At 36.2% G+C, this 12268-nt stretch overlaps 1 protein-coding gene across 7 annotated transcripts in view; it reads right to left on the bottom strand.

Annotated features, from left to right (window-relative positions):
- PIK3C3 (phosphatidylinositol 3-kinase catalytic subunit type 3) overlaps positions 1–12268 on the bottom strand; it is a 155027-nt gene that overhangs the window by 20982 nt on the left and 121777 nt on the right. The window contains exon 22 of one of the 7 annotated variants that reach the window (XM_073790676.1): positions 12053–12208. The exons of 5 other annotated variants lie outside the window; for them this stretch is intronic. In XM_073790676.1, coding sequence (XP_073646777.1) covers positions 12054–12208 — 155 coding nt within the window. In that variant the 3' untranslated portion in view covers position 12053. Of the gene's footprint in view, positions 1–6188; positions 6262–12052; positions 12209–12268 lie in introns of all 7 variants that reach the window. One more of the 7 variants, XM_073790678.1, reaches the window with a different exon arrangement.

Here is a 12268-nt window from a genome sequence, read left to right as displayed (position 1 = left end):
TTACGTTAAATGTGAAAGGATTAAATGCTCCCACCAAAAGACACAGGCTTGCTGAATGGATACAAAACAAGACCCATCTATATGCTGTCTACAAGAGAGCCACTTCAGATCTAGGGACACATACAGACTGAAAGTGAGGGGATGGAAAAAGATATTCCATGCAAATAGAAATCAAAAGAAAGCTGGATAGCAATACTCATATCAGATAAAATAGACTTTAAAATAAAGAATGTTACAAGAGACAAGGAAGGACACTACATAATGATCAAGGGATCAATCCAAGAAGAAGATATAACAATTACAAATATATATGCACCCAACATAGGAGCACCTCATACATAAGGCAACTGCTAACAGCTGTAAAAGAGGAAATTGACAGTAGCACAATAATAGTAGGGGAATTTAACACCTCACTTACACCAATGGACAGATCATCCAAAACGAAAATAAATAAGGAAAGAGAAGCTTTAAATGACACAGTATACCAGATAGATTTAATTGACATTTATAGGACATTCCATCCAAAAACAGCACATTACACTTTCTTCTCAAGTGCACACAGAACATTCTCCAGGATAGATCACATCTTGGGTCACAAATCAAGCCTTGGAAATGTAAGAAATTGAAATTATATCAAGCATCTTTTCTGACCACAACACTATGAGATTAGAAATGAATTACAGGGAAAAAACGTAAAAAAACAAACAAACACATGGAGGCTAAACAGTACATTACTAAATTACCAAGAGATCATTGAAGAAATCAAAGAATCAAAAAATACCTGGAGACACACGACAATGAAAACACAATGATCCAAAACCTATGGGATGCAGCAAAAGCAGTTCTAAGAGGGAAGTTTATAGCTATACAATCCTACCTCAAGAAACAAGAAAAATCTCAAATAAACAATCTAACCTTACACCTAAAGGAACCGGAGAAAGAAGAACAAACAAAACCCAAAGTTAGTAGAAGGAAAGAAATCATAAAGATCAGAGCAGAAATAAATGAATTAGAAACAAAAAAAAAAACAACAGCAAAGATCAATAAAACTAAAAGCTGGTTCTTTGAGGAGGTAAACAAAATTGATAAACCATTAGCCAGACTCATCAAGAAAAAGAGGGAGAGGACTCAAATTAATAAAATTAGAAACGAAAAAGGAGAAGTTACAACAGACACTGCAGAAATAAAAGCATCGTAACAGACTACTACAAGCAACTGTATGCCAATAAAATGGACAACCTGGAAGAAATGGACAAATTCTTAGAAAGGTATAACCTTTCAAGACTGAACCAGGAAGAAACAGAAAATATGAACAGACCAATCACAAGTAATGAAATTGAAACTGTGATACAAAATCTTCCAACAAACAAACACCCAGGACCAGATGGCTTCACAGGTGAATTCTATCAAACATTGAGAGAAGAGCTAACACCCATCCTTCTCAAACTCTTCCAAAAAATTGCAGAGGAAGGAACACTCCCAAACTCATTCTATGAGGCCACCATCACCGTGATACCAAAACCAGATAAAGATACTACAACAAAAGAAAATTACAGGCCAATATCACTGATGAATATAGATGCAAAAATCCTCAACAAAACACTAGCAAACAAAATCCAACAACACATTAAAAGGATCATACACCATGATCAAGAGGGATTTATCCCAGGGAGGCAAGGATTCTTCAATATACGCAAATCAATCAACGTGATACACCATATTAACAAATTGAAGAATAAAAACCATATGATCATCTCAATAGATGCAGAAAAAGCTTTTGACAAAATTCAACACCCATTTATGATAAAAACTCTCCAGAAAGTGGGCCTAGAGGGAACCTACCTCAACATACTAAAGGCCATATATGACAAACCCACAGCAAACATCATTCTCAATGGTGAAAAAGTGAAACCATTTACTCTAAGATCAGGAAGAAGACAAGGATGTCCATTCTCACCACTATTATTCAACATAGTTTTGGAAGTACTAGCCACGACAATCAGAGAAGAAAAAGAAATACAAATTGGAAAAGAAGAAGTAAAACTGTCACTGTTTGCAGATGACATGATACTATACATAGAGAATCCTAAAGATGCCACAAGAAAACTACTACAGCTAATCAATGAATTTGGTAAAGTTGCAGTATACAAGATTAATGCACAGAAATCTCTTGCATTCCTATACACTAATGATGAAAAATCTGGAAGAGAAATTATGGAAACACTCCCATTTACCACTGCAACAAAGAGAACAAAATACCTAGGAATAAACCTACCTAGGGAGACAGAAGACCTGTATGCAGGAAACTATAAGACACTGATGAAAGAAATTAAAGATGATACAAACAGATGGAGAGATATACCACATTCTTAGATTGGAAGAATCAATATTGTGAAAATGACTATACTACTGAAAGCAATCTACAGATCCAGTGCAATCCCTATCAAATTCCCGATGGCAGTTTTTACAGAACTAGAACAAAAAATCTTAAAATTTGTATGGAGACACAAAAGCCCCCGAATAGCCAAAGCAGTCTTGAGGGAAAAAAACGGAGCTGGCGGAATCAGACTCCCTGACTTCAGACAATAGTACAAAACCACAGTAATCAAGACAATATGGTAGTGGTGCAAAAACAGAAACACAGATCAATGCAACAAGATAGAAAGCCCAGAGATAAACCCACACACCTATGGTCAACTAATCTATGACAAAGGAGGCAAGGATATACAATGGAGAAAAGACAGTCTCTTCAATAAGTGGTGCTGGGAAAACTGGACATCTACATGTAAAAGAATGAAATTAGAGGGGCTTCCCTGGTGGCACAGTGGTTGAGAATCCTCCTACCAACGCAGGGGACACGGGTTTGAGCCCTGGTCCAGGAAGATGCCACATGCCGCGGAGTAACTAAACCAGTGTGCTACAACTACTGAGCCTGTGCTCTAGAGCCTGTGAGCCACAACTACTGAAGCCCACGTGCATAGAGCCCATGCTCTGCAACAAGAAGCTACTGCAATGAGAAGCCCACACACTGCAACGTAGAGTAGCCCCTGCTCACTGCAACTAGAGAAAGCCTGCTCGCAGCAACGAAGACCCAACACAGCCAAAAATAAATAAATTAAATAAATAAATTTAAAAAAAAAAGAATGAAATTAGAACACTCCCTAACACCATACACAAAAATAAACTCAAAATGGATTAGAGACCTAAATGTAAGGCCAGACACTATAAAACTCTTAGAGGAAAACATAGGAAGAACATTCTTTGACATAAATCACAGCAAGATCTTTTTTGATCCGCCTCCTATAGTGATGGAAATAAAAATAAACAAATGGGACCTAATGAAGCTTAAAAGCTTTTGCACAGCAAAGGAAAGCATAAATAAAACTAAAAGACATCCCTCAGAATGGGAGAAAACATTTGCACACTAATCAATGGACAAAGGGTTAATCTCCAAAATATATAAACAGCTCATGCAGCTCAATATTAGAAAAACAAACAACCCAATCTAAAAATGGGCAGAAGACCTAAATAGACCTTTCTCCAAAGAAGACATACAGATGGCCAATAAGCACATGAAAAGCTGTTCAACATCACTAATTATTAGAGAAATGCAAATCAAAACTGCAATGAGGTATCACCTCACACCAGTTAGAATGGGCATCATCAGAAAATCTACAAACAGCAAATGCTGGAGAGGGTGTGGAGAAAAGGGAACCCTCTTGCACTGTTGGTGGGAATGTAAATTGATACAGCCATTATGGAGAACAGTATGGAGGTTCCTTAAAACAACTAAAAATAGAATTACCATATGATCCAGCAATCCCACTACTGGGCATATACCCAGAGAAAACCATAATTCAAAAAGACACATGCACCCAATGTTCACTGCAGCACTATTTACAATAGCCAGGTCATGGAAGCAACCTAAATGACCATCGACAGAGAAATGGATAAAAAAGCTGTGGTACATATATACAATGGAATATTACTCAGCCATAAAAAGGAACAAAATTGGGTCATTTGTTGAGACGTGGATGTATATAGAGAGTGTCATACAGAGTGAAGTAAGTCAGAAAGAGAAAAACAAATATCGTATTTTAACGCATATATGTGGAACCTAGAAAAATGGTACCGATGAACCGGTTTGCAGGGCAGAAATTGAGACACAGATGTAGAGAACAAACGTATGGACACCAAGGGGGGAAAGCGGCGGGGGGTGGCGGTGGGGGTGTGATGAATTGGGCCATTGGGATTGACATGTAGACACTGATATGTATAAAATTGAGGACTAATAAGGACCTGCTGTATAAAAAAATAAAATAAAATTTAAAAATTAAAAAAAGCTTTTGCTTATATACACAAGTTATTTTTTTCCTTAGAATTTGAATCTCTAAAACATTATGGTGATGATTATTATATAACAACCCCAAATAGTTAAAAGCCTTCCTAAAATGGCTTATCATAATTCTTTCACATATTTTAGTGAGGGAATTTATTTTTAAAAATCTTAATAATAAAATCAAGTATGCAGTTATAAATGAGATCAAGATAGGCTGATAAGTTACAACAAATATATTTTTTCTGTGTAATGCATTTGCATCTATACATATGAATTAAAATAGCCATTACCTTATTAGAACTTGAGAGAAATATGAAATGAGATTTATTTTCTTAATGTTCAGAATTTATTTTCTTATTATAACTATAGGAGCATGATTGTGACATTATCCAAATGAATTGTTCAGTACTTTTACTGATGTAGTAGCTATGTGCTTGAAATATTTTGCAAAAATTCTTGTTAACAACTCTCTTATTTTTGCTCATTTTACTTATTTTCATCCAATAAAGCCATGTGAACCAATAAAAAAAAAGAAAAAAAGAAATGAATTCATTTAAAAAGCCAACTCAAAATTTCCCTAATGCAACCTGCCCACTTTCATTTATCTTGTAATGCATTCTGACCTGTTTTATGTGGAAACCTATCCTCCATCATTTTTGGGGAAGCTTCGATTTCTTTCCTTCAATGGCACAAGCCATTGTTCTTGAGGCACATATATTGAGTTTTTACACACTTTTGCCATCTTGCAAAATATTTTTTGATAGTGACTCTATCCAGTTAAAATGTTAAGCTATACCCTTCTGTCTATGCCTTCCTCTGAGCATTAACACTGTTATCTGTGAACTTTATACACCATCATTAGGTCACTGTTGGAAACATAAACAACAATGGGCATGGAACTGACTCTAGTTGTGGTAACAAAGTCCCAGGTAACAGTGATGCCCTGGCAGGCACTCTGAGTCAGGAGCATAATGGCCCTTTATTAAAACACTTTCACATCTCACTTGATCAGGTACGTGATCCTTATAAAGTTGCTTAACCTTTCTAAGGTTCACTTTCTAAACTACAAAACAAGTTAATACTGATAATTACCTTCTATGGAAGAATTAAAAGAGATAATATAGCTAATACTTAACACAGTACTTGATAGACAGTAATCACTCTAAATTTTAAATACTGAACTTTGTTCAAAAATAAATATTGGGCTTCCCTGGTGGCGCAGTGGTTGAGAGTCCGCCTGCTGATGCAGGGGACACGGGTTCGTGCCCCGGTCCGGGAAGATCCCACACGCCGCAGAGCGGCCGGGCCCATGAGCTATGGCCGCTGAGCCGGCGCGTCCGGAGCCTGTGCTCCACAACGGGAGAGGCCACAACAGTGAGAGGCCCGTGTACCGAGAAAAAAAAAAAAATACATTTTAAACATGCTTAAAATGTCCCTGATACCTGAGATCACAACGGCCAGAAATTAGTAAAATTAAATATTAAAGAGATAAGCAATCTTATTTTCTGCAACTTCTTCAGGCATCTTTCTTAACAAAGAAAAACTAAATAATACATTAAACTGGAAATGTTATAAAACTCTGAAAATGAGAAAGAACTTCAAATGTGCCAAGGCTGGGTAATAAAAAGTACAAATTTTAGGCAATAATAATATTAAATTTAAGTAAAATTCAAGATAGATACTGGCACTATTTTCCCACAACAGTAAAGAAAACTATATTGCAAATTACCTGGAGTTGACAGAAGGTGTACTAAATTTGGGACATGGAGTTCATATACAAAGAGAAATAACAGCTTACAAAAGAGTGCTCATAATGACAACTAACCAGAGATTTAAACATTGTCATCACCTGGCTGTAGAAAAAGTAGCCATTGTCCAGGAGGAAGAAATTTTCTTCTACCCTCCTAGGTTCTCTGGCGGGTCTAAGAATTAAATTGACATGAGACAGATTAAGAGGAGAAAATCAAACCAAAGTTTAATAACATGTAAACATGAAAGAGACCCAGAAAAACCAAGTAACTCCCCAAAATGGCTGAAACCCTCACCCTAAATACCATCTTCACCTAAAGACAAAGGAGGATGTTGGGGTAGGAGTTGGGACTTCAAATGTGAGGAAGGCATGAAGATGGAAAAGCAAATGTTTGGGAAACAAATGTTTGCTAGGCCTTGCAGAGACAATGGGACACAGAGTGGACTCTAAATTTCCAAGAGTCTCGCCCACCACACCTAGCCTGTATTCTTTGCAGATATTTCTGGTGATAGCTCTATTCCTGTTATAGGTCCTCTATCTAAATTCTTCAGGCAGTTAGGGGCAAGGTCAAAGGTGCTTCCAGAGGCTTTTTGGCCTTGATTGTTTTCAGCTTGAAACTGCATGCCAGAAACATTTTGGGGTAGCTAATTTTGTTCCCCTGCACCATCATCAATGTAACTATTGCACTGAATACCAGTTTTCCATTTATCAAAATTATCTTAATTTTTTTTAAAAGATATACCAGGTTTAAAATATTCTGTTCAAACTGGAGAATTGGTTAAAGTCTTATAGGGGAGCAAAACTTGCCATCCCAAAATGTCTTTCTGGCATGAAAATTATTTTTGATCTGAAACCAATCAAGGCCCAAAAGGATGAAACTTGACCTTCCCCCAGCTACCTAAAAAAATGTCAGTAGAGGATCTGTTCCAGAAAGGGACCTGTCACCATAGATTAATTATAGTATGAACTATGTATGCAGACAGGGAGGAACCTAGCGAAGTTTGTTAAAAATTCCTTTGTGTCCTATTGTCTCTGCATGGCCTAGCAAACATTTACCAAACATTTGCTTTTCTATCTCCTTGTCAATTGCCTCTCCTTCTTTGAGGTGCCAAACCACTATCCCCAACATCCTCCTTAGTCTTTAGCAAAAGATGGTATTTAAGGTGAGGGTTTCAGCCATTTTGGTGAGTTATTCAGTTTTTCTGGGTCTCTCCCATATACATGTGTTAGTAAACTTTAGTTTTTCTCCTGTTAATCTGTCAATAATCTCATGTCAATTTAGTTCTTAGACCAGCCAGAAGAAACTAGAAGGTTAGAGGAAAATTTCTTCCTCCCCAATAGTCTCTTAAGAATTTTTCTAAATGGATATATCTGGATCTATCTAGTATAGTAAATGACAAATGGAGGAGGTGAAATGAGAAGGAATTCTAATTAGATATAGATAGCAAGGAGCCTGTGGAGAATTGAAAAGTGGTTTTGTCTCCCCACCCCAAAAAACAAAGGCAGTAACAGGTTAGCTAAAAGCTTCCTATAGCTCACACTAGGGCTACCTAAATCAGCATGCTTTTGGTAAGCAGTTATTAATGAGGCTCCTACCTCACCTATTTCTATCAAAACACTTTAGCTGAGGTGTATATTGAAATTATTTGTTCACTCCTCTTTCTCCCCAACACTAAACTTTTAATGAATCATTAAGAGTCTTATACTCAAGAACCTTGTTCCATTTATTTTTGTTATAGTCCTGAAACCTAGAATATTGCCTAGCATACAGGAGTATGCAATGTTGGCTATTCTGCATTTATTTAACCAATGACATCTCAATTTCACCTTTACAGCTTAGACAACTTTTTTTTTTTTTTTTGTGGTACGCGGGCCTCTACTGTTGCGGCCTCTCCTGTTGTGGAGCACAAGCTCTGGACGCGCAGGCTCAGCAGCCATGGCTCATGGGCCCAGCCACTCTGCGGCACGTGGGATCTTCCCAGACCAGGGCATGAACCCGTGTCCCCTGCATCGGCAGGCGGACTCTCAACCACTGTGTCACCAGGGAAGCCCTTAGACAACTTTTAATAACATTACTGATGTGAGAAATTTTCTTCTAGAAACCTGATAATTCTTATAGACGTTGTCATGTTTTAAAAATTTTGTGTCTTCATTTCTGTGAAGATCTATAATGAAATTAATAAAGGCTGAGTCTGGATCATCTGGATGCTACCTTACTCCTTAATACTGTCCTATGATTTCAGTGTTTTTGACTGGGTTGGTATCAAACAACAAACCTACTTTAATTGTTGCAGGCTAATACTAACAGAAGCAGAGTACCTTGAAAATTACATTACAGCATCTGGAATAAATGAAGGTTATGAAGCAGTTCGAGGAAAGTAGTGTAAGAATATTAGCATGGGACAGGACATTAACAGCACTCTGAATTGAAACTCACACTATATTATCTATACCATATTCACACTAGCAAGTGGCAATTTAGTTTCAGTATTCCTTTTCTGTCACATTAATATTGTTAGGTTAAATTTTGTTAGTTTGTAACATTATCTTATAAATCTGTTTGTATTTTACAGTTATGTATGAGTAGATGCATAGTAAGTTAAGATCAGGTTTTATGTTGTACATATTTAAGATTATAAAATGTAATATGTCAACACGGGGGGTTTCATTTCTGTTTAAAACAGTCCTACGTATTGCTCTTGATTGAAAAACACATTTTCAGAATTCCAAAATGTGCTTCAGGGTCTCTAAACACAATGAAATCAGTATTTTTGGAAGTTCACAGACTTCACCAATTTCCCAAGGGAAGTCCAAGATTCCCAAAAGATGAGAAATCAGTTTTGGAATAAGTAATTTGAAAATTTGGTACTTACTGGGAAAGCACCATCTCCTAATCTCTTAAGGTTCAAGGGAGGATGCTATCACTGAATTTTTCATGATTTGGTGAAAAGTTCATGATCAACTTCTGTTAAAGGTTTCACTGCCTTCAGCTAAACACATGTCCTCTGTTCAACTAGGCTAAGCACTTCATTTTCTGCTTATTTTCATCCTGGACTTCCCATTTATTATCTACCTTGTTAGACAAATACCATTCTACCCTTCAAGAGTTAAGAAATTAGAAGCTTACAATATCGTGGGTACAGATAAACCTTTCTTAGTTCTATTTATTTAAATAATGCTTTGTTATCAATATATTTCCTACTGATACCCACCACTTGAGCAGAGAACCTATTTGACCAATCTTTGATTCAAAACTGCTACCCTTAATAAATCATGTATCAAATGGTATCAACCATCACACAGAGTTTATTTAACGGGCTTGGTGCTTTTTAATAGGAAACCTAGCCCCACTTTTCTTCATTTCCTAACAGGCATTAATGGAATTCCAATGTCATCTATGCATCACTGCCTCCAAATGAAGAGTATACTTCTATCCTTCTTGTAAGAAAATTCTCAAAGAACAGGATTACTACTTAATTATAAGGCATAAAAGATTCAGTATCTAACTATGAAACCATTACTATGCTTTGCAAGTTCAAAGAGGAATGTATTTTGAAAAGAGGCTATCAACGTTTTAAGAAAACTTATCCTCATACCAAAGGGAATGGCTTTTTTAAACTTAATATCTGTAAATTAAACTTTTAAGAATTTTTAAAATACACTTCACAAAATTAAAAAAATGTTAAAAAAATTCAGGGAATGTGGTTTTATTCAAATCTATTACATTAAATAGTCAAGGAGCAAAGTGTACATAAAACAAACTTAATGTTAACTGTAACTACCTTCTTTTGTCCCTGCCTTGCAATATAAAGGGAATAAGAGGTGTTAATTAATTTTTCCTGTTATTTGCATAAGTGAAATGAAAATATTTTTTAAATTGTAGTTGAAGACATTTGTAGTTCTTGGATTAAAGAGACTAGATACTGCCAAAATTAATAGTATTTAGTGGTAGAGTTTCTTATTTATTTATTTAATTTCCCTTTTGTCTATTTAATAATTAAATGCAACCAATCTCAAAACTGTACTTATTCCATTTTTTACACTGCTTATTCCTTCTACTTGACTCTCTCCTGTAATCTCTCCTATAAACTAGACTCTAATTTTTTGAAAATCCCACACAATTCCCAAATTCAAAAATTCTTCCCTGCTACTCTACTCCCCAGTAAGTTTCCCACTCTCAATTTTTTTTGTATATAACCTGACATTTTATTTTTTTCCCCAGAATGCCTTTATTTCTTACATGAACATTATATCTTTCCTGTTGCCCTACCACAAACCCTAGAAAAAAAGAAGGGTGTGAATAACTATTTATTGATACAATGGAACTTATATTTTAGAATTAAAAATGCTCCCTACACCTACACTCCCACTGCTCCCAACACTTATTAGTTAAACCCTTATGATATACTTGGTTAGAGGTATTTTCATTTACAGTTAAAAAGTATAGTAATGAGGAAATATTTTTCAAAACTAGTTTTTGAGTAACAAAGTACAATAAGTCATACATAAGTACAGATTAGCATAGACATTACAGTCACCTGCTAAATTTTTCACATAATTTATTATCACTTCACATTCAATTGTTAAGATGGCTTCTTATAAACAGGGATAACATTAAGCTAACTAATGAAAAGGGGGCAAAACCATGTCTATTTATATCTCTGATTATATAGTCTATTTCCATTCAAGAAAAACGATTATTTAACTGTTATATATTTTCATTTTTCCTACAGTCATTAAAACAAAGTTTTTTTTCCCTGAAACACTCTTTTCTTCTAGAGAACTGTTTTAATGTCTGAAGCAGAACAGTTATTAACCCTTTGAAGATGAAAAACAATGGCCTTCAAAAAGCAATTCTAAAAGATCATGGTCTCAGGACCCTTTATACTCTTAAAAATTATTCAGAACCCCAAAAATGCCTTAGTTGGACTACCTATATTGATATTTACTACATTTGAAATGGAAACTGAGACATTTAAAAAATATTAATTAGCTTAAAAATAACAATTCAATAATGTTTTAACATAAATTTGTTTTCTATTAATAATACTTTCCAAAACTAAATATAATTAATGAGAAGAGTGGCACTGCCTTACATTTTGCACATCTTTTTTTTTTTTTTTTTTTTTGCGGTACGCGGGCCTCTCACTGTTGTGGCCTCTCCCGTTGCAGAGCACAGGCTCTGGACGTGCAGGCTCAGCGGCCATGGCTCACGGGCCTAGCCGCTCCGTGGCATGTGGGATTTTCCCAGACCAGGGCACGAACCCGTGTCCCCTGCATTGGCAGGCGGACTCTCAACCACTGCGCCATCAGGGAAGCCCTGCACGTCTTTTTAATGTCTGGCTTAATAGGAGAAGCTGGATTCTCATATTTGCTTCTTCTTTCAATCTATTATGATATATTGTTTTGATTGAAGTGAAAGAACAAAGCCTCTAAATAGAAATGGATTTTAAAAGGGGAGAAGAATCTTAATAACCTTTTCAGAGAATTACTGATCGTTTTCTTGGCTATTAAAACAAATCCTCAGGCCCTACCGTACCTACTAAATCAAAAACTCTGAGCCTGGTGCCCAGCAATCTGTATTTTAACTGGCTCTCTTGATGATTCTAATATACTCAGAAGCTTGAGGACTTCTGATCTACTTTATACTGACTAATACAACTCTCAGACTCAGTCAGGTCATCATGGAAGGGACAGTGGCAAGATGAATCACCTAAATGAATTAAAACTCATATTCAGACTAACTAGGTTAGTTTCCTTGTGTTGTTCAACATCATTACCTTAAAATTTGGCACTTCTTTTTGTTCTGGGGTTACTATAAACATAACTTTTTTAATATTTTAGTTTATGAAACTTTGAATGCTTTAAAATACATTAAAATGTAATCTCTCCCCAAATTATTCATTTCGAAGCAAAACAGTGTCTAGCCAGCATTAAGGAATATATCATCTGATAAAACTTACATTAGGGCTTCCCTGGTGGCACAGTGGTTGAGAGTCCACCTGCTGATGCAGGGGAAACGGGTTTGTGCCCCAGTCCGGGAAGATCCCACATGCTGCGGAGCAGCTGGGCCTGTGAGCCGTGGCCTCTGAGCCTGCGCGTCCAGAGCCTGTGCTCCACTACGGGAGAGGCCACAACAGTGAGAGGCCCGCGTACCGCAAAAAAAAAAAAAAAAAAAA

Source organism: Tursiops truncatus, chromosome 13 (assembly GCF_011762595.2).
Source record: "Tursiops truncatus isolate mTurTru1 chromosome 13, mTurTru1.mat.Y, whole genome shotgun sequence".
NCBI lineage: Eukaryota > Metazoa > Chordata > Mammalia > Artiodactyla > Delphinidae > Tursiops > Tursiops truncatus.
The sequence above is the reverse complement of the archived record's forward strand: the minus strand, read 5'-3'. Positions and strand labels throughout refer to the sequence as shown.